We start from the raw sequence: 27,223 nt of genomic DNA, 5'->3' as shown, positions 1-27,223 counted from the left end.
ACCTACACAAAGCTGTGGCTTTCCCATCCAGGGCAGTTTTTGGTGTAGTTTTATGTCTCTTCACGCATAGACATATGTAGTGCCTCCCCACCTCCCTTTCTGCAAGGGCACGTGTATATGTGCAACGTGGGCACATGTACAGCCATCCTAACGGAGCCTTGCCATCCATGCCCAAATAGCACAGGTTCACTCGCAGGTCGGTATGGCACGTTGTTGTCTACAGACTCCTTCGAAATGGGTCAGTTTCCCTTGGGGACGCGGGTCAGCCTCAACACCCAGCGATCCCACATGCTCCCCCGTGCCCCCCTTGCTCAGTGTAACGCCTCCTGAGCACAGCCGGCTCCCCGGTGGCTGCCCGCAGGTCCTGAATTTTTCCTTATTCAGGTGAAATTTCCAGGGACTTCGGTGCTGGCAGGGCCTGCGTGGGAAGCAGAGGGCCAGGGCCTGCCTGTTCCCACCACGCAATAGCTGCACATGCTGCTTCGGCTAATGAAATCCACTTGTCGCCTATTATCAGGCAATTAGCCTGTGTGATTTTCAAGCACTGGATCTCTGTAATTTTTTTACAATTTGCTACAAACAATAGCGTAATTAGTGACTGGAGCAGGTCTGGAGGAGAACTCAGGAGAAGTATCTCGAGCCAGTCTGCAAATTGTGCCTCCCCTGCCCTGGCTAAGCAGGGGCTGCTCCCACGCAGCTGGCAGACCTCGTGCCTTTTTCAGGGCTGGTGGAGGACATGCAAGGAAAAGTCCCGCCACTTCAGAAAATGGAGAAGCCAGAGAAACACCGAAACCCGGGTGGAGCAAGTGAGAAAAGTTTTATTAGAAACAAATTGGAAATGCAACTCCTGTTAATTCAGAAGCGCAGACTTTTGCAAGCTGAGATTCTAGCATTTCCTTTTGTATGCAAGAAAAAATGCTGAATCTGAAAACAGTAGACTTAACAGAATATATGGACATATGAGTACAGCCCATAAACTGCCAGCCTCCACCCCTGAGCCCAATCAGGTTACAAAATTTAATTTCTGTGGTGACAGCAAAATCTATCAGAAAAAAGCCTGGTGCATGGGTCCCCATCTGATGCAACACTCTGGTGTTTGGGAGGCTCAGACGAACAGGGTGGAGATCACACAAATACACTTTTTTTCACGTTCCTGACCTAAGGACACCTTGGATCCTGAAAACTCAAAGCGTTTAGAGTGCCTGATTTATGGTGGTTTATTTTCTGTACTGTTTCACTCTCAGTGCATTGGCAGGCTTGGGCAGTGAGATGGGACGGGAGGCTTTCACTTTTCCATCAGCTCTCCTCGCATGTGTGCTGCTTGCCTGCTTGGACTCGCAAGGTGGAAGGGAAAGTGTAAAAGTCTGTTTTCTATTATTTTCATCACAATTGTTCCCTAAACTATCCCACCAAATCCCTGGTGACCAGTATTGTCAGTATAAATGGGGATAGCTGCAGGGCTTGGTTGGCTGGGGCACATTACAGATCTGGGGCACTGGCTGCCCCTGCCCTCCGTGTGTCAGCACTGGCAGCTGTGGAGCTGGAAGAAAATGTCCCCAAAAAGACATTAGGGTGGCTTCCACACACCTCTGCATGTGTGCGGGTCCAGCTCCAGCACTGATGCTCCCAGCCAGCCCGATGGAGGACAGATCAGGCAAATGCTTCCTCTTGTCATAGTTTTGGTGAAAGAGAAATCCCACACTGAAGTAAGAAGAAATCCCTCTTCAGTCAGCTTTGGGCCATTTAAAAACAGGGCTCTCTTTACACAGCCACAGAGAGTGAAATGGGGTTAAAAACCTGTCTTGCTCAAATATCTAATTCCTGGGACAACCAGGGCTCTTAACGCCGAGGGCTGCCTTAATCGGTGTCACTCTCTATATCTCCCATAACTTGAGGTCAGTCCAGCGCTTGTCATTCATAATACATCTGACTGAAGGAGAGGTGTATAGTCAAATCACCCTCTGCAGATTATTCTCCCGGTTCAGGCTGGGCTCCCGCTTGCGTTCCGCAGCTGACTCTCAGATGCCCGTGCCAGGCAGGAATACCTGGGTGCACCCAGGTGAAGTGGGGAATCATTCGTGAGCTTTGGTGGGTGCCTGTTCCATGCTCTCTCTGCAGTCAGTCGCTGTGAGCAGGCATTAATGGCTATGTTCTAATGTGACGATGGCTTTGTGGATTGGGAAAGCATTATGGTTAACAAATGAAATATGCATTGCCCGTATCTTCTTTAAAAAAAATAGAAAAAAGAAATTCCCAGCCCCCCCAAACAAGTTTGAGGTTTAGATGAGTCTTTCAACTGTTTTGCTTGGACAAAGGCATGGAAATCAGGTACCAAACCCAAAAGGTCTTTGTAGATGTAATCATCCTTTATAGTATTTGACTACAGAGCCAATTTAGGAGAGGATAAATGCTACCAATTAGTGATTACAGGAGGCAGCAGCAGAGCAGAAAGCAAAAATCCCTGGGGAGGGGGGAACTGCAGAGACCTGGGACAAACTAGCACCAAAACGCGTCTTCTTGGAGCCCTGGCTACAGGTGCTACAGTCCCTGCACGGCCACTTAAAGTGAGCTCAGGAAGACGTCGTCAGCTGAGGGTACAGCGCGGCCTGACGTGACGTGGCAGAGGACTTCCACACATCTCAGAAAAACTCGGCCTTGCCTTGGGATTTATGTTTCAGGCCGACAACGGGAGAGACCCTCGATTTTGGCCGCCTGAGCCCGCCGGGAGCGGTGGGTCCCCACCGACTGCCGTGCTGCCCAGTGCCTTAAGGAGGCTTCCAGCTTCACACGCAGGACTGAGCTGCTGTTGTTCCTCTGCACCTCCCTTGAATCCCCCTAAGCCAACACCCTTTGCTAAGACCGAAAAACATTTTCCAGACGCAAGCATGTGTACGTGTGTGGGTGGGTGGGGTGCAGGGGACTATGAAAATTTCAAGGGGAGGTATGACATCCTGGCTTTCTAAATATAGAGGACCTGAACTGTGGCTTCTCTCACACACCAGCAGCATGCTTTCTGTTTCGAAAGGCCCCCAAAGCAAATATTGCACTGGCTGGTAGCGTGAAAAAAAAAAAAAAAAAAAAAAAGTCCTGCGAGTTGATTACAGTTTCCAGCGCTCTTGCGCAGAGCTGTTTTTTAGGCAAGGCTCCAAGTGGTGCCCACGCAGAGCCGGCTGGGCCGGCAAGGCGCAGATGGCCGTCACGTGAAGGCGGTGGCGGGAGGAGTGGGCTGGTGGCAGCCCCGGCACGGGGCCAGGACCCAGCGGTGCTTCCCCTTCGCCCACCAGCCCCTGCCCTTCCAGCAGGGAAGGGAGAGGGGTCCAAAGCGCAGCCCCCCCCCCCGTCCGGAGCAGGTGCCACCTCGGTGCCCGGTGGGGTTGAGAATGTGACATTTTGGCTCCGTGTAAGGCGCCATGTCTCAGTTCCCTTTTCGTTGCCGTTATTGTCGCTCCGGTATTTGCATAGCATAACATCAAAATGCCTCAGAGCCAGAAGAAAGTGGTAGCTGCTTCTTCTCCTTTTAAAAAACAAGCAGCTATCCAGGCAACACCATCGCTGTTTGCGTGTGCTCGGGGTGGAGGAGCAGGCATGTCACCAGGGGGGTTACAGCCTTTGGAAAAGTTTTGCAGAACTGAATTTAATCAAGACCGATGATCTTTAAGCCAAGCTATAAAATCCTGCAGAGAGTTATATCCCAGTAATAGACCCTATTAGAGGGTCTAGTGCAGTCTATAGAAAGGATCTCCTCTCTATTAAATCCTCTAGGGCTTGAGTACTCATTTACACAAAGGGCCCTTTTAGCTGTGTAAAATGGCCATAAAGTAGGTGTAAAAATGATTGATGCCGTCTTTACAACCCCTTTACACTGGGAAAACAGTGTAAAGTGGCCAGGGTGCAAATGAGAATCACACCTGGGTTTGTGAGAGTAAATTACACTGAGCCCTTCGCAAATTCTGTGTGTCCGTAGCGGTTTAATCCTACCCCTTTCTGCAGAATTCACCCAGAGAATAAATTTCCAGGACTTAAAAAAACCTGTTTTTTTCTTTAACACCTCTGTGCTTTCCAAGCCTTTTAGTCCCAGTCTTTCTCCTGGTACAGTCTGTGTGGACTCTGACACTGGGAAAAGGCTGGGAGCTGTCTGGGTATGCTGTGGTAGGTGAAAATCCTTTAAATAGTACTTTCCAAAATTCTTGATCCGAGCAAAATACATGTTGTAAAACCATACCCGGGGGAAACCGGTTCCAAATGCTACCGTGTCCATTTCCCCATCTCTCCTGTTCTGATTTTATGCTCTTGAAATATATAAAGAGGAAACACAGAAGTTAGTCTTTGCTAGGTCAAAATGCCCCATATTTATTCATTAAGCATTAAAATACCGACAGAATATATGATGAATATTGCTTTCTTCCAGAGCAAAGGTTAAGCTGCAAGGCTCTGATTAGTGAACTGAACTCAGCGGCGGTGGCTCGAAGCGGAGGGTGCGCTGTTACGGAGGTGCACAGCTTGCTAAGCGGAGCAGGCTCTCTTATCCAGATCTTCCTTCTCCTCCCCGTCGCCACGCTGAAGGCATCTTCAGTGACTCTGTGACCATCACCGCCGCGTCTTTCGAGCTCTAGAGGAGTCCCAGCAAATTTAAGTCCGGGGGTGAGTAGGCAGAGGCCAGGCAAGGCGAGCCCAGCCCCATCTAACAGGGGCTGGCCTCTGGGAGCCCAGTGCCTGGGAGGTGATGGGAGACAGGGAGTGAAAACATGTGGGTGAGACCGAGGTCAAAGGATTAAGGAGACAAAAGCCCGGCTCTGGTGGAAACGCCGCTCGGCCGAGGCCACCCAGCCGTCTCCCACAACAGCTCGCTGCTGCCAGCCTGCACGCGGCACAGCCTAAGCTAGGGCTCTGCAGACCAAGTCATCTTCTGAACAACAAGGAAAAGGCAGGGTGGGAAAACGTGCCCTGCTCTGCCAGCAGAGCCTTCCTCTGGTTTTGCCAACTTTCGGGGTGCAGCGCCTGGTGGCGAGGGCGGGAGGAAGCCCCAAAGCTGAGCCGTCCTTCAGCCTCCCCTCGACCCCCTTCCCGCTTCTCGTTATCTTCTTTGCGGAGACGAGAGCCCGCAGTTTTGGCCGTAGGGAGGAGCAGGCGCAGCGAGGGTCGTGTAGGTGGGCGGGAGGTATATCCTCCGCCCTACGCTTCCACGGAGAGCGCAGCGGGAGTCGTGCGAGGGATGCGGGACACACCAATATCTAAGTACAAGCAGCAAGTGAGAGGCACCCCTGCGGACCCATCTCATATGGGAGGCTGGCCCTGGCACGGGTCCGCCAGCGCCGCTTGCGGCATGCTCCGCCGGAGTCGGGGGACCCGGGCTGGATCCCGCCACCGCACGGATGGCACCGCCGATGCCGGCAGACGGGTCTTACATCGCCAACCTGCCCGCATGCTCCGCCGCTGTCTCAGCTTGCTCCGAGCGTGCCTGGGAGCCAGGCTTAGGACTTCGGATGGGTGGCGATGTGTAGGCAAGCGAACGGGCACCCTTGCAAATGCGTGCCTCCCCCAAGCCTACTGTATTTTTAGTATATACTATACTATATATAGTACTGTATATTTATTACTGTTATTTGTAGGTGCGTAAAAAAGGCCATTTGGAAGCTGGTCTCATAAACCTTCATTTTCTGAAGCTCCTCACTTTGCAGCTTGGCAGAGAGCACCTTGGTGATGCTGTCTACTCTAGAAGCACTTTCCATGACAAAAACTTGAGCGTGTACACGAAGCAGCGCTCTAGGTGGACCACAGGAGACTGAACTACGCTGTGACCTTCTGACCCTGGAGGTATGCTGGTCTAGCCCTGGGGTGGTGTGTGATCACCATATGGAAGACAGTTTTGGGGTAGGATTAGAGCTACTTAAGACAACTAGCTTTTTGCCAGACTGGGTTTTTGACTTCCTGGTGGCTATTTTTGCTGCAGAAACAGAAAGTTTTTGTTTCTTTGAAGCCTTATAGAAATATTATTTGCTTCCTCCTTGCTAATGATTATGGCACAGTTTTTCTGGCATGTGATTGCTCCACCCCACCTCAGAAACACCCTTGCTCTGGCCGGGATCGGGAAATCCCTAGTCATGGCAGGGTGTGAGCACCAACTGCCTTGCCCTTGCACAGATATATATTGGCAGGCGGTGCAAAACGCTGCCGATTCAGAATTGCTCCTACATTTAGAAGTCCATGCTGTGCAAAGTGGAAATGACAGCTCGAGGGACAAACCAACACACTCGTCTCGGTATAAGGCTAATAAGACTTAAAGCACTTCTAGAGCCACACTTTCGGGGTGAAAAAGCACTGTTTGAATGCGTTTTGTTATTCTACGCTGCTTATTAAGAAAACATTATGCTTTTGCCCTCATCATAATAAATGATGTCTTTGGGAGACTGGCAGTCTCTTCTTGCTTCCCTCCCTCCACCCCATTTTAAAAACATTCATTGTTGCGGGGATATATCTTTCAGGGCTGTTGGCCCAACTCCACTGCTGGTGTGTAAGGCTGATTGTCTTCAGAGCAGTTACACCAAAAATGCATTTGGCCTTTTGTGCTTGGAGTATAATTGGTGGAACTGGCTAGACGCCGGGTTTGGGAGCCTGCAATTACAGCAATGTCAACATAGTTTTCAACGTGACTAGTGATTTAGGGTCCTCCACTTTAGGAGGGTAGCTCAAGGTTTCTTAAACTGATCTTTTCTTACAAAGTGCCGAGTGTTCATACTTCAGAAATCTGCCTGTGGTCTCAAGCAGGGCCCACCGAATCACCATCAGTCAACCCACTCATATTGTTGTTTATTAGTAATTGGTTTAGGTAACCTATATCATTAGTCACTCTGAAAATTCTTACGTCTATTTTATATGGCAGTTGTCAAGATATTCACTTTGCTGTTGGTCTCAACCTGTATTTGAAGAGGTCTTGACTTTCCTAATTACTTTTCCATATGGAGAATCCCCATCAGGTTAGCATGGATTATATACAGAGCATCCGAGAGACAATATATTCCCTAAGCATGATCAGCATGATTATAACTAAGCAGTTTGGACCAGATCTTTATCTGGTAGAAATTGGTATAGCTTCTCCGAAGGCAAGAACAGATATCTACCAGCGAGGGAAATGTTCCCTATTTCTTAGTGGCTGTAGCCCTGCAGATGAGTTCCCAATGATTTTCTAAGCTCTCATTTTGTCTATGGCTATTAAAGATCCTCTTTGGTGAGTATTGTACAGCTGCATCTTTAGGACTTTGTGACCTCTATATAATCTCACAAGAGACCTTTTGCAAGAGCAGTCATACAAAATGTTCTTAAAATGATTGAAAAATATATTCATTAAAACTGTGTGAATGTTTTTCCCTTGTCAAAAACCTTATAAACACTCATCCATCCGTGGTGTCTATGGTGGCAGTATGCTGACATTTTCCATTCCCTGGCTACAGCCCCCCGCCAGCCCAGACCCTATACTTTCTGTTGCTGGCCTTCAGTAGCAGTTAAAGGGTAGAACCGAACGCCCACGTAAAAGACCTGGTATCTGTGTTTCCACATCACGAAGCATGCCGACAGACACACCAGGGCTGCGATCAGATTGAGAACCATCTGCAGGAGCAAGTACAGGTTAAGCATGCTGGTGAGGCTGCCACAGTCACCTGCGTCCTGGTAGACGAAGGTCCTACCAAGGGGGTCTGCAGTGTCCAGTTTGCACTGGCAGGACTCGAGGATGGTATCGCAGGTAAATTTTGTCATCTGCAAATAATGGTGTGCAGCAAAAGCCACTGCCAAAACACAGGCAACCAGACCCAGGGCACTCAGGAGAAAATACATCAGCTGAAAGAAAGCAAAAAAAAAAAAACAAAACAAACCACTCTTTTTCCAGCTACACAGAGAATGAGGAACACAGAACGAATGCATGCAGATGTACTTCACAGAAAATGCATGCATTCAATGTACTATCTGGACACTGTATGCTTCAAAAATTGCAAGGCAGCTATAAACTCCTGGTGATGCAAAGGTCAGCAGGTCATCGCAAGATTCTAGCCTTGCATATTTTATATGAGTATTACCTTGCAATTTTGAGACCTGACGAGAGCACCAAGAAATCTGTCTCTATACAGCCAGAAGCTTTACAGAGACGGAGGGAGCGTCTTCCTCTACCATTGTACTTGCATTGGCTAGACTCCTAGTAATCAGCTGAGATAAATTAGTGCAGCTGCCTTGAAGCCGAGCTGAGCAGACTGAGGCTTGGGCTGACATCTTATCCCAGGCTGCACTGAGAAGTAGGTGTTTTTGAAACTTTGTGCATGTGTTATTCCCGGCTCTTGGTTTGCATGCCCAAACAAATTTGATTTATACTTGCAAATCAGTCAGTGAGGTGGCTGATCTCCCGCTTGTGGGCCTGCAAATGCAGCCAACCTGCTTGCTTCCCAGGTCCTACTGTGGAGCAGGAATGCAAATCTCCACAAGAAAGTGCATGCTGTGCTCAATCTCCTTCCAAAACTTGCCCATAAACAGGGAAAAGCCTTTCAAAGGTGTGAAAGAGCAGCGAGCTACTTTCATTTCCCAGTGCCATGGCATTAGGGCAAGGGTCTGCTTGTCACCCTGCTACTCCTTACACCAGTGGCAGCTTTAAAATAGGGTGGCTTTTATCAAGGGTAGCTACGCAGAGTCCACCCGCACAAATGCACAGAAAGCGGCAGCAGCTCAGAGCCTTTGTCGCTCCAGGTTGCACCTGAGACCTTTGGATACCAGAGCATATGGGCTTCCCTTGCTTTTGATAGCTGGAACTGGCAGTTGCCATGCTGCACACAAAATATGTGTGAATGTATATTAAAATCATATTCTGTGTTTAGCCAAAATAGCATTTTTGGTTCTGTTCAGCACTGCAAAAACATTTATTTTTCTTGGCGTCTTATCTGTCAGACACATGGCGTGGTTGGGAAACTGTTATTTTAAACAGCAGCTTCTCTCTTTCTGTCTCTTAACCTCAATAACGCAAGCAAACTAGCAATATAAAAGCATTTTTTATAACCTTGAAACTCCAAGTATGTATGTCTTGATAAAATTCACGCTCCTGGTGTATTTGTCTTATATCTACAGCGTGAATCAATCTTCCTATTCAGTTGCCAACTTGAAAAAAAAATATTTGGGCTTGTTGCAGATCTTAAAGCACTATATATATTTTCTGCCCCCCCACACCACCGAATTCTTACAGCAAGATCTTCATTTCCAAGACTTGGCTACTATTAAATTTAATGACTTCCCCTGCAGCCTTAAACCAAGGGCAGCTTCAGAATGAGGGTGGCTCTTATTAAATGCAATTACTTTATCCCTGTAGCTTTCAAGGTAAAGGTCCATGGGAAAGGTGAAGTTGGAAAATGGGGACACCTCCTCATAAAAAGCGCACAGAAAATGGAGCACTACTGACTGATGGACCCCCTCCAAACAAAGATGTGGTAATTCATAAGCTGATGGCGTTATTTTAAAAGATGGTGCAAATGTGTTTGACAGGGAAAATGGAAAATGGACAAACATTGATGACCATTCCTCTTCTCTGAGGGATGAAAGTTGTTCTGTGATGTAGAAATCCTAGTGGACTGACTGGAATTCCCTGGATTCAGACCAGCAGAAGACAGAATCAGGCCTCCCTAATAAATGAGATATTAAGCCAAGACTACACGATGTGCCTGGTTCTCCCTTGGCAAGTATTTTATTTAGCTGCCAACTTCTATCCAAAGTCAGGACAAAATAGCATGAAATCCACAGCCTAAGCTACACTCCAGGTACAGTAAGCAAGACTTTGCCTGTTCTGTACCTAAAGGGAAGGAAATCTCAGAGTCTGAATACACAGGCAGCTCTTACAGCAGTCCTCAGAGGCAAACAAAGATGCGTGGGGACATAGGGCAATTTCCAGATAGCTTATTATTCTCACAAGATGTTTGCAGAGGAATCTCTCTGCGAGCTGCTGAAAATGAACACATTTTCAAATATCAAAGGTGAGGCAAATGCAAATACTGCCTGTGAGGGAGCACAAGACAGTGAGTGCTGAGATCCCATCAGCAGATTAATCACATGCCAGACCTGAAGGCAACTTCAACATGGCAAATACAACCCCATAGTGAGCTCTGCCCAGGAACCAGAGCTTGCCACTGGAAAACTGTTTTTTAACAGCCTCAGAGAGGTAGACACTGTGATTGCTGTTTAAATAGAAGGAGAAAAGGGAAGCGGGGAGAGACAGCATATGATGAGGTCAGAGCATGGCAGCTCATCCTCCTTTGGGTTCCTCATATGAGGAGGAAACATTTTAGCAATATTTACTGGCAATAGTTTTGCTCTGTGCCAAAAAGAAAATAAATAACCTAAGATGGATTGAGTTCCTTGTGGAAAAGGCTTCTCACAGTTATCAGAGGTGAAACCAGAAGGGTTTGCAGACGTGGATCCAGGGGACCCCTTCTGAAGGTGGTGGTGGCTTGGGCGCAAGCCCATGCAGGGAACAGGAACCGTGGTGTGTGTCATGGTGTGGGCTGCTGGGGCTGGGTGGGCAGGAGTAGAGGGTGTCACGCTACCGTGGGAGATGCTGTGATGAGGACCACAGTGAGCAATCTGTCAAATATTAGCAAATCGCTCAGGAAGTCCATGGGACTCCTCAAGATTTTCCTATGTAGTCGGTTTTGGGTTTTTTTGCCAAGGGAAGAGGATCTCCCCTTTTAAATACACACATAACAGCGGGGCATGCTGCTTTGCCGTGCTGCAGAGCACTCTGCCTGCAGACACGGAGATGGGGCAGGGGCAGAAATTCAGCCTGGCACTCGCCGCTGTCCCCCCGAAGGGCAAAGCCGCCCTCCCTTTGGGTGGTGGTCTCCCTTTCTCACGGATGCACCGGGCGCAGCGGATACCTGCAGTAGCGTCAGGAAGGGACTTCTGCCGAAAGCAGTTCTAACACCTCCTTCTTTAACAGGATCCAGGACTCAGGCAAGTGTGAAATGAAAGAAGCAGCTGTCGAGGGGGAGGAAGGCAGAGAGGACTGCACAGGTCTCCTCCCATTTCCCACCCCCAGGGAGTCACTCACAGTGGTCGTAGGGTCACCTCAGGGGTTCACTAAGATCCCCCAGGCCTGCCTGTGTGGTTCTCCTCCCAAAGTGACCCTTGGACTATGCAAGGGGTCCTGGCGTGCTTACTCTACTCCAGGGAAGCCTGGCCAAGGTTTTCTTGTAGGATGATGCTCGGCAGCCATGTGCAGCCTCGGTGGGCACCAGCCACCAGCGTGAGGGCAGGGGCTGGGCTGGGAAGCAAGTCCTCAGGACGACAGTCAGGGCAGATAGGGCTGAACCCAGCCGTGGCACTGGATGAAGCATCAGGTCCCCAAGGAGGAGAGAACTACCCAAGTTGCTTGGCTTTGTCTCATGATTGTAATTTTGCATCCTCAGCCTTGTCGCCGAATAGCTAATGTTCTTTTTTTTTGTTCAGAGACAGAGTCTAACTGTCATTTGAAGATCTGGGAAGTGATACTGGAGATTTAGATGAGCCCTGTGTGATCAAAGGCCTGGAGGAGACTTAACTCCTACTTTATTTAAAATAGGTACGTGCCCTGCAGCCAGAAGCTGTTGGCCAGGAGAGGCAGGGAGGAGGGAGGCACTGTGGGATCACAGCTCCTGGTGGGGATGCGGGACAGGAGAGGTGAACAGCCTGGGAATGATTGAGTTTTGTGGCATGCTGCAATCGGAAACGTCGCAAAGGTGGATTCTGGGGAGGAGGGTGCTTTGGGTAGGCAAGAGTCTGTCGGCCATTGACTGAACCAGAAGCCTTTCAGGGGAGACTTTAGCCCTAACTCTGCCAGATGACGAGGAATAACCCATTTTACATCTCCTGGGGAGCACTTTAAAAGCATTTCTTTTCTTGCGGGAACGATGGTTCACGTTCCTCTCACTGCCAGGGTGGGTGGTGTTGCTAAGGGTGGCAGAGACATCTGAGCTGCCCAGCCCCACATGCCTTCCCACCACGAGGGATGACTCCCTTCCTGCTTGGATGCCAAGTTCAATTTAATGCTGCAGGGCAAGCAATAAAAAGCCTGGTGTGGCAGCTCCCGCCCAGCCCAGCAGTTCCCTGGGCAGCTGTAACGCTTGCTCGCGGGTGTAAAGGTGACAGGGTAAGAATGTAAAGGCAATCAAAGGGCAGAAACAATTGTTCTTCTCCCTTTCTTTATCTAACCACGGGAGAAGCTTGAGAGAGGCACAAAAGACACACCGGGGTCTAATTTCTAAGGGAGGATGAATGCCAGGTTTCAGAAAGCCGCTCCTTGCATTTGATTTCCTTCTGCCTTTCTCAGTTAATAATCACTGTTATTTTGTGTTGCTTGCGTCGGTATTTTTCTTGGTTATTACGTGTCTGCAAAATATTAAGAGCCCTGAAAATTACAATAAGGAAAAACAGCCCAGAAAAATGGTGTTAAAAAATACCCCATCTGGAACAAGGGTTCTCAGCCTCTCTTTTCTAGTCACTTAGCAGTGTCAACAAAGCACAGTTTTGGGGACCGAGGCGGGGCATGGCGCACGGTTTCTGCGCCTCTCTTGCAATACTCAGATTGGAATTTGCTTCATGGGACAATGCTTGCCTCTATGGTTTGCCAACGCTTTCCCATGTTCACTAATGCCTGACCCTAACACAAGGCACCGTGCGCTGGGACACGGCTACCAGTGCTCAGGTACAGCCTCTCTCCCCAGCCATGGAGGTGGGCAGGTAGAGATTTCCAGCCACACTTTTTAGTTCTCTTGTGCCCATGCAGTTTCTTATTTCATGGTGAGGAGCAAAACTGCTGGGAAGATGCCGAGATGCTTCTTAGATCGCAATAAAAATTAAAACTTGATTTAAGTGGTCCCATTTTATGCCACCCTACTTCTTACCCAGCTCTCTATTAATATCTCTACTTAATCAGGAACCCTCAATCTTTCACTGAACACTTCCCAAATTATTCCAGCTTTGTTGATATGAATCTCTTTGATATTCTTAAAACATGGCAAATAAAACAGTATCTTGTTCTTATTTGAAATATTTGTTATTAGCGTTTCCCGTTTATAGGCTACAGTTTCTTCCTTAGCTGCATGGAAGATAGCAGAAAAACTTTCTTGCATTTCAGGTGCATTTTCACTTCTTTCCATGTGGTCTTAAAAATACCCCCAGTATCAACTTTTTTTGATTATATTTAACAACATGAGAAGAAAAAGAAATTAAAGAAAAGTCAAGGTACCTTTACTGTGAACTGCACACAGGTCTTCTCATCAGGTTGGTACAAAATACAAAGCATAACAAATCCCACTAAGGACACCACACAGACCTGCAAGGGAAGAGATGTAGAATGTGTCAGAGTTAAAAAAAGAAACCACAAAAATACATTTTTTTCAAGCCAAAACACCTTCTCTGTTAGCAAGACCATAACTCAAGGAGCAGTGTGTAAGTGCAGTCATTTGAGTAGGGGCTACAGCCATGCGTGTAAGAGCCTCATGTGTTTGGATGCACTTGTGAGGAGGCAAGAGCTTTAACCTTCACTTTACAGATACTGAGGCACAAAAAACTTACTCAGAGGGACTTTTTGAATCAGACCTACAAAGTCACAGCCCAGCAATAGCGTCTAGGATGTGTTTTGAATTTTCGTCCATGTAACTAACTATCGAAAAGGAGCAGAAGGCTTATGAAATTGGGCTTGCATGCCTGAAGAGCACCATCCTATGTACCACTGGGTGCTGACAGGGTTTTTATGTCACCAGCGCAGGCTGTAAATCAGTAACCATAGCTGTCGCTGGATAAGAAGCAGCACAGTTTATAGCAGAGACTTTCAACCTCTCCTAGAGCGAACACCTTCCCTTGGGGCTGCCGGGGCTGGATCAGGGAAGGAGAGGAGTCCTGACTGCGCCCGCAGAGGGACAGGGCATTGCTGGCGGCTGGAGCTACGCTTGGAGAAGCCTATGTGTGTTTGGGTTGCCTTGGGAAAACAGGTGAGTCGCTGGCATGCACGCGTTTTTAAATGCCGCTTCATATCACACCTTTAAAAAAGGTCCAGGTGTGATGAGCCTTAGTGGGACCTCAGCCGAGCTCAGGCAGCGTGCTTTCAAAAGCCCTAAGGCTTGTCTTCACGCGGGGCCAGGAGCGAGCCTTGGCCTCCTTGCGAGGAGCATCTTGATTATAAATGATAGCTATTAAATCCTCAGGGACTACAGCGAGAATCTGCATTTTTTCCCCCCTTCATTTTACTTTGGGCCTTCCAACCTAAATGATTCTATGATTCTAAGACTTCTCATTAATTTGGGGCTTTCTGCTTTCCCAGAGCAGTGGGATTTGCCCTCTCGGGCCAGCCCCAGGTGCCAGTTGCCTTTGCTCGGGGTAGGACTACGCCGTGGAGCTGCCTGCAGGAGCGTGGGGCTCCTTCACAGCCCCGTCCCCTCACCGCACGCTCTGGCAGTGCTGTTCACATCCCGATTTCCAGTTCCACAGGGGACTGCTTGACCTGCAGTGAAAAACGCATAACCGTCCTTTTAGACAGCAACGGTTAAACACATTTTTTTTACGACATGATGCATAAAATACCAAACTTTTCTTTCTATCTCATTGTTGGTGTAAGACAGTAGACAGCAGCCCCGTAAAGGAGGAGTGCCTCTCAACACACAGGTAGTCATGTCCCTCAAGAACCTGTGTGATTAATAACACTTTTCCCCATAAAGTTTTATTTCATGTCATTTCAGTAGGACATGAATAGGAAGTATTGCCTGAGAACATTTCTAAAGAAAGCGTCAGTATTATTTACTCCTTTCCGTGTCATGTGTATTTATATTCTGGTCCTATGACTTACACATGGCCTCCAATTTATTTGTTTTCTTCTTTTTATTGTTGACAGCCATAGCTGACAGGGTTGTCAGGGGAAAAAAACAACCTTTCTTGTCAAAGGTCCTTCAGTGCTGGGGTTTTTTTTGCCCTATAGTGCTTCTATGTGACTCAAGCATGTTTTATTTCTCAGGATTAATCGCCTATGTCCTTGGTCCCTTGCACTGTATATTAATCTTTTAATTCAATTAACATGCCCATAAAACTTAAATCTTAAGGAGATCATATCTCTAGTAATATCCAAATGATAAACTTCCCCAGTGGCAGTAGCGGCTGAAGGAAAGAACCTGCAGCGAGAGCTAAAAAAAAAAATGCTTAAATACACTCGCTTAACATTACATCCTCAAATTCATGTGAAATCAAAGGGGCTGCCCATGTCAAAGCTAGACCTAAGTTTTTTCAGGATCTGGTGCTGAAGGATCTTGTTATGAGCAATAAATCAAATTTGCTTTGCTTCAGCTACACTAGTGGGCATTTACACTTGCATGAACCGAGGGCCAGATTTGCCTCCAGGTTACTCCCGTGAGACATCATGGGACTGTGCCCGCTCTCCCATTCCCACTCCCGTTTTCCCACAGAAAGCCAACACAGCTGCATTCATTTCCGAGGGCAGAGTCAGATACCGATGGTGGAATTTACCATCAACTGCCTCGTGCAACTCCTGCAAAAACCCTGCCGGATTTCAAGGCGGCAGGATCAGACCTCCCTCTTCAGAAAGCTTCCCATACAAAAGACTATCGTTTAAAAGGATTTCCATTCCTGCACGTGCTTTCTAAAGTTCCTCTGGGATTTAAATAATATACTCAGGGATACTTGAAAAGGCACATTTGTAGAGAGGTATTTATAAAAGATTACACTGGGTCAGGATTCCAGCAAGTCTTGGCCAGGATATTTCAGAAGGCTTAAGTATTTCTTTTATAACAATATACCAACTTTTTTTTTTTTTAACCAGAGATGTGTATTTTGTAAGTGACGGTAAAAAATAATGTTGCTGAGAATTATGACCCATATATGTTTTACATTTGGGTTCTTTAAAGGTAAATTCACTCATTGGAACAAACCGAAGTGTGGAACATTTATACAGAAAACAGCTTTATGCTTCTATTTTATACATTATTAATAGATCAGTTTTGAATTATACCTGTGAAGTGTAATAGAACAACTACAAAAATCCTCTGGTAAATATTTGTTAGGACCTGCTAAGTGACTAAGACAGCTGCATTACAGCAGGCACGTTATAGATGCTGTTGATGCTGATTGCTAAGTAGCATTAGGTAATCCTGCATCCTAGTGCTTCAATAGCCACTGCACTATCCCAGCATGAAGCATACATTTCCTATGCCTTATTGACTACGCACACAACATAAAATGCAATTGAACTTGCTTTAGCACTTGCTTGCCACCAATCGATACGCATTTGTTATACAAATAAAATAGATTCTCTAAGAGCTGCAGAATAGCAGTTAATTAGATCAGCTCTTGTAACTGTTATCTGGAAGTCTAGAAATATGCATTTCTATGCTGAGTAAATTTCAACTCAAGTTTATTTCAAGATCCTATTTCAAAATTTTCCAGACAGACTAACACACCCTTTGCTGAATAGATAGTGACATGAAAGGTTATCCAAGGAAAGAATTTAAATTTAGAAAAGTACTGTATAGAAGAAGATCCGAATGTGATACAGAGGTATTTAGGAAGGGTACAGATTTAATTTTGGTTAAGGCATACCCTTTGAAATCCCTTAGTTCACAATCCAGGGCAAACAGCTGTTTACTAGGGCTGGCTGAAAAACTTAAAGTTTATGCTGTAGAAAAGTTTCAATACTGTTTCTTTTTAGTGGGAAGCAGTAGATGTTCCTTCCATTGGGCAGGAACATCTCAGGGCTGAAAAGTGACTTCAGAATTAGGGTTTTTTAAACCACAATCAAAATAGGAGTAGACGTTTTCTGGGTTGCCCCCATCCCTGCTAGTTGCTAAAGCCTGTTGTCATGAGAACTGAATTAAGATCCTATAGATTTCAGCAGGAAACAGGACCTGATTCCAGCCACATTTAGGACTGGGTCCCAGCTGAATTGCCTGAGAGAATCCCTGCACCCACGGAGATCTAGCGTGCAGTCCTTGGCTCTTCAGGTCTTTGGCAAACCGGCTCTCCCTGTATGCACACACTGGCTAGCACAACTGGGTGTTTCTCAGAGCCCGGAGCCTCACACCCTGCTGCAAAATAGATGGTTCAACAGTGAGACGGCAACCGTACCGCAACGCGCATTCGGCACTTGCAAGGAGCATGCCTTTACGTATGTTGATCATCTTAAAACCAGAACTCAAGCAGTAAAGAAGATCGATCTCAAGCTTTATGTACCCCAAATCCCTCACCATCAGCTTTACTTTAGCCGATCTCGCCCTGCTGAAGAGCTCCAGCTGCCACTGAAGCGCAGCGGGCTGATGCCCTGCCCAGCATGGTGCCAGCATCCTTCTGCACCATCCAACCCTGTCCCTCCCACTAAACTTATTACACTTCTTAAAAGCGTCACGGGTGAGAAAAACAGGCTCCAACAGGAACAAACACTGGTGACGATGCAGAAGGGTGTTTGGACAAAGCCCACAGACATTGCCACCCAGTGAGGACCACGAGGCTCAGGGCAAAGGAGCTGCTTTACCCTGTCCTCACCTCCCTGTGGCTCATTCACTTCTGGTCCTGCAAGGACTAAGCACGAGGTGTACGAGAGGCGCGAGGACACCGCATGGTAGTGATGAAGATGGTTATGTAATGTACATAATTGGAAGAAATACGAATACGTAGGGCACAACTTTCCGCTGTGGTTTGCATTCATTCTCTTCGCACACTGACATATTAATGTGGTTTGCTTTATTTTGACAGATTTCAAAACCACAGATTGCTCTAATCTGTCTGCATCTCTCCCTTGTACATTGGTGAAACTGGTTTTTCTTTTGTTACCGCTACAATTTTAGCTCAAGTGTTGCTATAGAACAAAGGACCTCCAGCAAAGTGCTTCTTATCCAGAGCATCTTGGAAACCCTGGCACATGAGGCTGGTAAAGCAGGATAGTTGAAAACAGCCACCAAGAAATGAAGGAAGGAGGCAAAAACCTGGTTCAAAGGAGCATCTTGGGTCTACACCACATCACAAGACAAATGCTGCAAACACTCACAAAGACTCATCTGCTCTTTATATGGGGGCTTGTTAACAAGAACCACCTGCAACAACCTTTACGGGCAGAAAGAAAACACACTGGAGGACAATACCTCTCAAATATACGCAGTGTAATGCTACACAGCATTGCTGAGATCCACAGGTGGACTATGCCCTTTCTAATAAGAATGTAAACTCTCAAACTTCAGGGGGAAAACCACTATTAACAGAGTTAGGAAAAAATTTCCATTGTGGACAAGTTATTTTATAGTTGCTGACTTCAAGACACTATGGATCTTTCTGTTTGTAGGGACAAGGATAAAGAAATTATCTCTTGTAGCTATCTCTGAAGTCTCTGGCTTACCCTCAGAGGTGATATTTGGCTTGATGGCTCACCTGCCTTATTAGATACGGCAAGGCTTAGCTCCTGTCCACACCTTTGGAGAAGCCAAATTTAACATTCTCACTGGACGCAAACATTGATACAAGAAAGAACATGTTCCTGTTGGCTTTGCCATCATGAACCAGGATCATGTCTGATGCCAGACATCTGTACAGGCTGCTGCAGACAGCAACACTGATGTTCATTTGCTTTATGAGGTTTGAGGAAACTGCAGTGAAAGTGGGCGCTACAGGCAATTTTCACTGCCAGCTTTCATCACCCTCAGGTCAGCCTGGGTCTTACTACCACATGTAAAAGAAGCCAGTCTGCCACTCAGATGTATTGTACCTTAATGGTTTTTTCCCCTTATAGATTTCTTGTTAGATTTAAGGACAGTCTAGTTGCATATAAATTACTTCCAGAAATAATAGCTGTAATAATAATGATAAACATGTATATTGTGGTTGCAGGCAAAGGCCATCATCATCTAGGAAATCATTCTTTTAACTGTCATAAAACCTATAATAACTGACCATCCCTGCCCCACCTACAGAATAAAATAATGATGTCTTTACTATAGTCCCTTCAAGCTATGAAATTACACACCGTGCCAGATGCACAACTTTCTTTTAAATTCTGTAAAGTCATCAAAACCCTGCAAGAACATTCATAATCAAATGAAATCATATTTTTCCGTAATGATCTTTGCTGTTTAGGTCAGTTGCTCAGCAGTGAAAATGGTCACTTGTGCTGTGGTAAGATTTAATTCCCGTGGCAAAGTGCTGCAAAGGCTACCATCACTTACAAAGCCAGGAGCTGCTGCAGCAGTCCATTATGACTGTTAAGTCAGAAATACGGTGCTGGGTGATCAAACGCTTGAGGGAACAAAAAAAAAAAATAATTCAAAGTTCCCAGAGCCAGCAGTGATTTGCAACGTGAGAAGTGTAGCATGGCTAAGAGCGCTACACGAACACGATTTGCGGTTTGAGATGTGTCCATGATTATGAAGCTATGGAAAGCCATCATCTCTATATAGTCAAAAGGTTATCTAGGCTGAGGAAACCTCTTTGAACAATATCCCTCTACAAATCTTACCTAGGCTTTTTGCACAAACATAATCTAGCCAGAAACTCTGATTTCCTCCCTCTTTCCCCTTGAGGCTGTAGCTAGACCAGGGGGCTAAACCACAGAGGTGTCCAGGCTTAGATCAGCACTTGACCAGGTATCACACAGACCTCTGGTGTGCAGCTACCTTCTCAAACCATTCTGAAAGGTGACATTTCAACATTTTTTTTTCCCATCAAAATTTTCCACTCTATGCTTGATCAAAATAAAAGTATGGATTTCAGTTAATCAGGCATCAATGCATAGTTACTCTTAGAAAATGATGAGATTTAATGGCAGAGGGTTCTGAGGAAAACCGCTCTGGTCCTAGATACATATATGGCTATAAACAAGCACGGGAAACCTCACCAGAGCATATTTCATGCAGTGTACCTCATTGCCTACCATCCAGAGTTTCACATACTTTGGAGAAGGTTCAATTAAATACCTAAACTTGGAGGGTCTTCTTGAAGGCAATCCTCCCTCAAACCTTTTGATGTTTGCCCATGGCTAATTGAAGCTAGCTTGTATAAAAAATGGATGCCTGCATGACTATAATTTCCATTAGCTGCTTTGATGGCACCAGTTTTTAAGTGTCACCTTTTATTAAAAATTGAAATCGGTTTCCCTAATAACAAGTAAAAGTTAAAAACCCAGCAAGGCTGTATAGGAGGTAAAGCCTGACTGAAAGCCACGTTCACAATTGCTACAGGAAAAGGTGTCAAAAGCAACAACAAAAAAACCCAGCAAGGGGCCAGGGCTAACAAGAAAGTGTCTCTCTCCTTTCAGGCTTTAAAAGAGAACACATTTCAGGGGTTTTTAAATAGTCAATCATCCCCCATATCAATATGGAATGGGATCGGTTGCCTCTCGCTCTAGCTGGGGATGCTTCCCAATTATTGACCCTCTCTAGGAAGATGAAAAGGTTGCCTCGTGCATAAAGCGGTTGTCTGATGTTTGGCAGGGCCACCACCGTGCAGCCAGAGCGTCCGGCCTTGTGGAAAAACGTTACATGCAGCAGGTGGGAGGATCTGGAAAGAGAAAGGCAAGGAGGCTGACAGGGGTTTACCCATACAGGTTTGCCTCATTTTACCATGTGAGACACCCTCTGCAGAAAGGCTTTTAGGTGGAAACATCTACAGAGCCTCATCCATGGGGAAACTGTCAGAGACAACATGGCCCTTGAATCGCTTTGTCACACTGAGCCAGCGAAACTATCTACATTATAGGAACGGCTACATGTACAGAAAATCCCTTCTGGTCCAGAGGAGCATCCGTCTCACCAATCCCAGCTAATCGTTAGGACACGTTTAACCCCAATTTCTAATTTATATCACTTTATAGCATGGTACCATCCTTTTTTCCCCAGACGCCTATATACGATGCTTCATCCTTTCAGCATCTATCTCACAACGTTCTCAAAGCTTCTCCTTAACAGTTATACACACCACCATCGCTGTACCCATTTTCAGGATGAAAGTCCTAACCCCTGGCTTCTCCCTGCTGCCACCTCCTACCATTTCAAAAGTTCAGCTTCATTTTAGGGGCCTTGCTGCTTCCGTGGGAACTGGGGATGCTGGAGCAACTTTGCCAAGAGCTGTACAAGCCAGAGAGGGTGCTGGGTGCAGGGAGCTCGTCACACCGCCTTCCTGCCCTTCCAGCCCCAAAATGACACAAACCCGCACAACCTTAAAGAGGTAGAGGCTGGGTCAGCACTGCCTGTTACAGGCAGCACGATTGATTTTGGCACTGAGGTATACCAACCCACGAGCACGTGCTGAGTCAGTGGCAGGACCCACCATCTGAGTCAGACTGTCACGCAGAAGTACATCAATTAAACAAACATCTCGATTATCAGCATCTGATAGGGATACGCAGCATCTGGGGATAGTCCTGCCTGTTTGCTACCCATGTTGTACTAAGCATCGAAAGGTCTTTGAAGCAGGAAAGCCAGCCAAACCCCTCTGCCAGCCCAGGTTGTCTTGTACTGTTCTCTGATGCTGCCACACCATGCACTCCCTCTCACCCCTCATCTCCTGCACACTGTCCCTCACAGCTGGGTTTTCCAGCTGTCATGGGAACTTCATTTGTCTCACCTATCCTTGTCTGTGAGACGTGCAAAGAATTTGTTTCCTTTGGTGAAGGTTTTGGCTTAAATTTTTTAAAGGTTCTTTAAAAAAAGTATAAACAAAGAGACATAAACATCACTGACTCCAGGTAAATGAAGAATATTTAAATTGCTTTTTCAGTTGAAAGTCTGGCTGCCTTTTGCACCACAAAGCCCCACATCAGCCTCACTCCACCAGGGCAGAGAAGCCAATGCTTGAACGCTGATGCCAAAAAGCAACAAGCCATGGTTACCCCTTGGGTAAAGCTCCGGGACCTCTGGCCTGGGGGTTTACCTGGGGAGATGTGGCCCTGAAGGGCCTGAGCAGGGAGGAGCATCAGAGCTCCCGGGCTGGAGGTTTGGCCCGTGGAAGATCTTTTGAGACACTTTTTGCAATAAAATAAATGACAGCTGGAGCCACGGTTGCTGCCTTGAGCTGCTTGGGAAAGAGTTTTTGAAAAATGTTTTTAAAAGTCCCGATTTTATGTACATCCATACATATATATGGATTTAAAATAACTTTCTGACAGAAATAATAAACAGCCTGGATAATCATTTCTGATGAGCATTTCTGTAACTTTCCTAACTGCCTGAGTCTGCAAAATGGGGCTGAAAGGGAGCTCGCCTGTGAAAACTCTGATACTCTCTACTTTTGATCACAGTGGAAATAATCTAAGAGCAGATATTTCAAGGAGAAATACATCGTTTCTTCTTCTGGGTGTCAAAAGGCCACAAGCTAATGAAAAAGAATGAAAAGGATGCCATTAATATCTACTGCTTCTGCAACACTTTTCATCCAAGGATCTCAAAGCAAGGGGTGACAGATAGCCATTATTAACCCCACTTTACAGGGGAAATAACAAAGTCTCGGCAAGGTTAAGTAACTTGCCCAAAGCTACGCAGCAAGTCAGTGGCAAGACACAGAAAAAAGAATAAAAAGTCCTGCACTCCTGGGTGAATTTGTGAAGAGTTTGTCCAAGCTCCTTCAAAACAGCAGGAAGGAAGAGACTGCGGGGTGGTCCAGCCTGCAGTTTCGGGTGCTTGGGACAGGTCTCACAGAGGAGCCACACAACTGCTTCACACCTGGACACCTTTGCTGTAAACGGCTACAGGTAGGTGAAGCAAATGCCACCCTCGCCGTTTTTAATTGTGTGTATCGCCTGTCCCTAGCAAGGCGGCAGAGGCATTTTAGAGGGAATAGGTTGTTGAAGCTGAAGCAGAAGTGGTAAATCACGTAGGCTCCATGGTTTCTGTCCATAAACCTTTCCTTTGGTTTCTGACTAATGCCCCCAGATTTCAGAAGAAATGCATTTTGAACCAGTAGGTTTTAGCCAGGTTTCATGGTGAAACGCTTCTGATGCAATGCAGGCTGTGTTGCTGCCTTCTGCAGGAGCCGCGGGAGGGAAGGGCCAGTGCTGGGCACCCCTTGGGGGGAACCCTTCGCTGCCAGGGGCCTCCTCCGCTCCCCGTCAGCAGGCTGCTGGCCACCTTTATTCCACAGGATGGTGAACCCAATCCCTGGCCTGCGCTATCCTCACAAGCCTAGGCGGTCAGGTTTAATTCAGACTGCCTTGCATGGTTTTCCTTGGTAGCATTTTACTCCAGCTGCTTCTCTAAATAAGTTCCTTTTCATTCATGGTAATGCACTAAAGCACTCGATTTTCAGCCAGGAGCGGTGTCACCATTTTGCCACTAATAAAGAAGAAAGAAAAAATCTTTCAATCAATCAGGGTCTATTTAACACATTAGCAATTTTCCTTCATTTTTCTGTCATCCTGCATTAACAGCCGTGGGGTCAAATCCAGCCCTGGTGTAATTCCAAAGGAGTAACACTAGGAATGAGCTTCGCCCATTATCTCTAATGTTGCTAAAAAGGTCTCAATAATAGATTTTTTAAGTTCTTGATTTTGAATACTAATCAAGTCCTTTAAAAAGAGCACTTGAGTGGGATGCTACTAAAACAAATATGCTCTGGTATTTTACACCACATCTTTCTGTTCTGTTGCTCATTTCTGTGCGAATAAATGAGTTTCGGGAAGTCCCTTTCTGGCATGAGGTTTGCTCTTGAGCAGCATGTGGGTCACCCATCCCCTACCTACATGCCCTCCGTGCAGCTTCCCACAGCAGCCCAAGAGCCAGCCCATAGGACGTCCAGTCACACATAGGATGTCCCAGCCCAGGCTCCTCTTTCACAGACCAATTTCCCCCAGCGTTCCGGAGGCCGATCCTCAGCACACTCCCTGCCACAGCTCGCCAGCAGCACCCTGTGACCCACACACCAGTAACTCCAGCTCAGCAGCTCCTGGCCTTCTCTGTCCGATGTCCCAGTGGGCACCAAATACCTCCACGGAGACATCACAGCACAGGAACAAAGTGAATGCAGCACCACGTCGTACGTCCTGCATTTTGCCCTCAGATATAAGCTTTGCGTTATTCCATGGCGCATTGGCCACGGCCAGGGCTCCCTATGCGCTTTCTTGCTGGGAGGCTCTAGGGCTGCACCAGCACTTCAACCTCTCCTTTCTCGCACCGGTTTCCCTTTTTCCCACCCTCTCTGCTGGCGTCAGACGCCTCTTTCCCTTCTGCTTTGGGCTGAGGGTGCAGGAGAGCCGTGTGGTTCCCCAGGACCCTGCCTGGCCGCGTGCCCCCAGCACAGGGTCCCTCTCATCACCCTGAGGGCAAGCAGGGGGACACCAAAAGCCATTCCGAGCCAGGGAGGAATCAAACGTGCTCAACATCGCACCAGAGTCCCCAGGGAGAAAATCACCGTCTGACTCAAACCGTAGGTACAGTAACCCCTGCCCACGGGTCCCTGCCCGCAGCCCACAGGCTGCACTGGTCTTCCCGATAGCTGGGGCACCCGGTAACATGAAGCAAAATGAAGCCCTGACCGCCACAGCCAGCACAGTCCCGGGAGACGTGGTCCCCAGGGGTTATCCTGGCTGGCCGGTGAGTGCAAAACATGAAACACGACCACCACGGCTGAGAGCTGGGTTTTGCTTTGAGTCGTGGGTTAGCTCAGGAATGCAAATGGCAAATTTTGCCTGTTTTTCAGGGGGGAACTCTGAAAGTGACTGAGCTTTGCCTCATGCGGACATCTGAATGTCACCACTGCTGGCAGCTGCTGCTAAAAACGAGAGGGGTTAGAGCTCTGTTTTCAGAAAGCAGTGACTTTGGTGGGGTTTCAGGCCTCACCGAGGGAGATCAGGCATATGCGGATGTTTCGGATGCCGTTTGGATGCTGATGACGTTCACATGGGCCGGGGGCTGCTTCCATGGCTTTTCCCACCTCCCCAGCTGTATGCTAGTTCAGTCCAGCTCACTCTTTCCCCGGTCTTTGTGAGTCAATGTTTTCTAGTGAAAAAGCTATTTCAAACCAGGGATACTACAAGCGCTGTCTGGAGAAGAAATAATCTGACCTCCAGAATCCCCAAATAAACAGCAGTAGTGAAAATGTCACATGCTGTTATTTTATCATCCACACTCCCCCCTGGCTTGTAACAGCAAAAACCCCAGGAGGAAGTTGTCCTCCTGAACAAGGGCAGGCTCTTGCCCTGCAAAACATTGCTCAACTCTTAGATACCTCTTCGGTTGGAAGAGAAACAAGAAGGGCGAGGTGAGTAAGAGGAGCATTTCATTTGGGAACTCAGGTCCTGTTCTTTCCACTCTTTGGAGGGTTGCCCAGCAGGATTAATACAGCAAACCCCAAACAGTTCAGGTGTTCAGATAATCCTTCAACTGGCAAGGAATTTGTGGGATATGCTCCCATAGCTGTTTAGCACATTGAGAAATCTTTTCTCTAAGTACCTAAACACAAATTTATTTGCTGGGAGTTCTTACAGTCTAACAACACCCAAAACAGTGCTAACACATCAGTATATATTTTCCTGAAGCCTGCTGCCTAGGGAAAAAAAAAACCACCTGCATACTAAATTGCACCCATGGCACATCCCAGGCTCATAATCACCAACCCCGTCTCTCCGCAGGCAAACCGCGCGTCCCTGAGCACATGGCCAAGAGGGGCCACACCACGCACAGCACCGAGACCCCGCACCTCCTCCCCACCTCTGCAGGGCAGCCGGCCCTGGGGACGAGCCTGGGCTTCCCCCCCAGCAGTGTCTCCTATTTATGCCTGGGAGGACCCTGCCCTTATCCCGTCCCTGCCAGCCCACGCAGCGAGGCTGGCGTGTCACTCGGAAACCACGCGTGACTTGGCGGGAGCCACCGGTGGGCCCTGGGATGGGCTCCCTTTCCCTGCCACGTTACCCACCCACCGGTGCCGTCCCCCTCCCCACGGCCACGTTGCGGTCTCTCCCTCCGGTGGGGGAGAAGTCGGGGAGCGGCGGGCAGGAAGGGGGTTAAATCGCAGCGGTTCTTCAAGGCAGCACAGCGAGGAAGCTCAAAAGACAGCCATTTCTCTCCTCTTGCTATTACCAACGCGCCCCGGTAAAAGTTGCGAGTTATAGAGTTATGCTGTCACTTCTAAAACCTGATTGTTATGGTTTGGTGGGGAAAGAGGGAAGGCAGCGTAAGTAATCAACATTTTTTTTCAGCATCACCAGGCAGGAGTTCACTGCAAAGCACAAGCTAATACATACATCTAGTGAACAGCAACCCTGCATTTTATTTAAGGTCTGTTGGGTATTTCGGGGAAGAATACGAAAGACTGTGTTATTCTGCAGGAGCAGTTTCCTTGGGAAAGTATACCCAGACATTTAATCCCAGGAATATTTATAGTTAGCATAACTCACATGGTGTTGTGCATGCAGTTGGTTAGTCTAAAGTGGAGCGTCATGCAGCTTGCATTAATGTTGGCAAAGGCACTTTATGGAGAAACAGACTTTATGCTTACAATTATCCCAGCCCAATATGGAGTGTCTCTGACTAGCAGAGAAGAACTGATGCCTGCCATAAGGAAGCCCAGCACTGTTACAGAGATGCCTAATGCCAGCTGCAACAAAGCAAACAGCAGCGGGAAACGGCAGCCACAACAAGTGTGGGATTCCTCCTCCTGGCCAGTTTTGGGATCCCCCTTGGTTTTCTTCTGCTTCTTCTTCTTCTTCATCGCGGACTCCTGCGTCTTGCTCGAGTCGGTGCTTTTCTCCCCTTCGGGTGCCTTCCCTGTCTGGCTCTGGTTATTCAGGGACGTGCTGTGCTGGGGTTTCTTCTCCTCCTCCTTTCCCATGCCGATGAACTTTAGGTTCTCACGTGCGTGTGTGTGTGCGCGCGCTGATGGGGGGTGTGAGTTTTTTTGCCCCCCAAAGCTTCGCTTTGTGCTGGCTGAGTTGTTCCTGGTATTTGAATCAAGGAGGCTGAACAAATATGGAAAACATTTGGAGCAGATTGTCAGAGCTTCGAAATGCCACATATAGCCCAGAGAAGAGGGGGATTCAAGGGGGGTAGCGAACTGCCAACGTGCAGGCGCCGGCTCTGCACGGGGGCTGGCTGTGCACGCACGGCTGGGCACGCGTGCCAGCGCAGCTACATAGGTGCGAGCACACACGTGTGTGCATGTTTGTGGAGCAGCTGGACGGGCAAGTAGCACGCAGAAAGTCTGCATTGCCAGCTGAGGAACAGGAGGGAAATCTGTCTCGCCAGGGAGCCGG

General features: G+C 47.5%; 1 protein-coding gene across 1 annotated transcript; it reads right to left on the bottom strand.

Annotated features, from left to right (window-relative positions):
- Positions 1-1,797: 1,797 nt before the first annotated feature.
- Positions 1,798-26,985, bottom strand: SSPN (sarcospan). The gene is made up of 3 exons (XM_075051488.1): positions 26,470-26,985; positions 13,247-13,333; positions 1,798-7,833 (listed from the first exon to the last, which is right to left on the bottom strand). The coding sequence occupies exons 1-3, from the start codon at positions 26,983-26,985 to the stop codon at positions 7,468-7,470; spliced, it is 969 nt and encodes a 322-aa protein (XP_074907589.1). The 3' UTR covers positions 1,798-7,467.
- Positions 26,986-27,223: the final 238 nt, after the last annotated feature.

The sequence above is a fragment of the Buteo buteo genome, chromosome 19 (genome assembly GCF_964188355.1).
Source record: "Buteo buteo chromosome 19, bButBut1.hap1.1, whole genome shotgun sequence".
NCBI classification, from domain to species: domain Eukaryota; kingdom Metazoa; phylum Chordata; class Aves; order Accipitriformes; family Accipitridae; genus Buteo; species Buteo buteo.
The sequence above is the reverse complement of the archived record's forward strand: the minus strand, read 5'-3'. Positions and strand labels throughout refer to the sequence as shown.

Bases quoted from the DNA above. Each gene is read 5' to 3' on its own strand.
- SSPN (XM_075051488.1), bottom strand. From the start codon at position 26,985: ATGTGGCATTTCGAAGCTCTGACAATCTGCTCCAAATGTTTTCCATAT. The intron at 13,334-26,469 runs GTAAGCATAAAG...CTTCCCTTGCAG, and splicing joins CATATTGGGCTGGGATAATT to GTCTGTGTGGTGTCCTTAGT. The intron at 7,834-13,246 runs GTACCTTGACTT...GCTTTCTTTCAG, and splicing joins GTGTGCAGTTCACAGTAAAG to CTGATGTATTTTCTCCTGAG.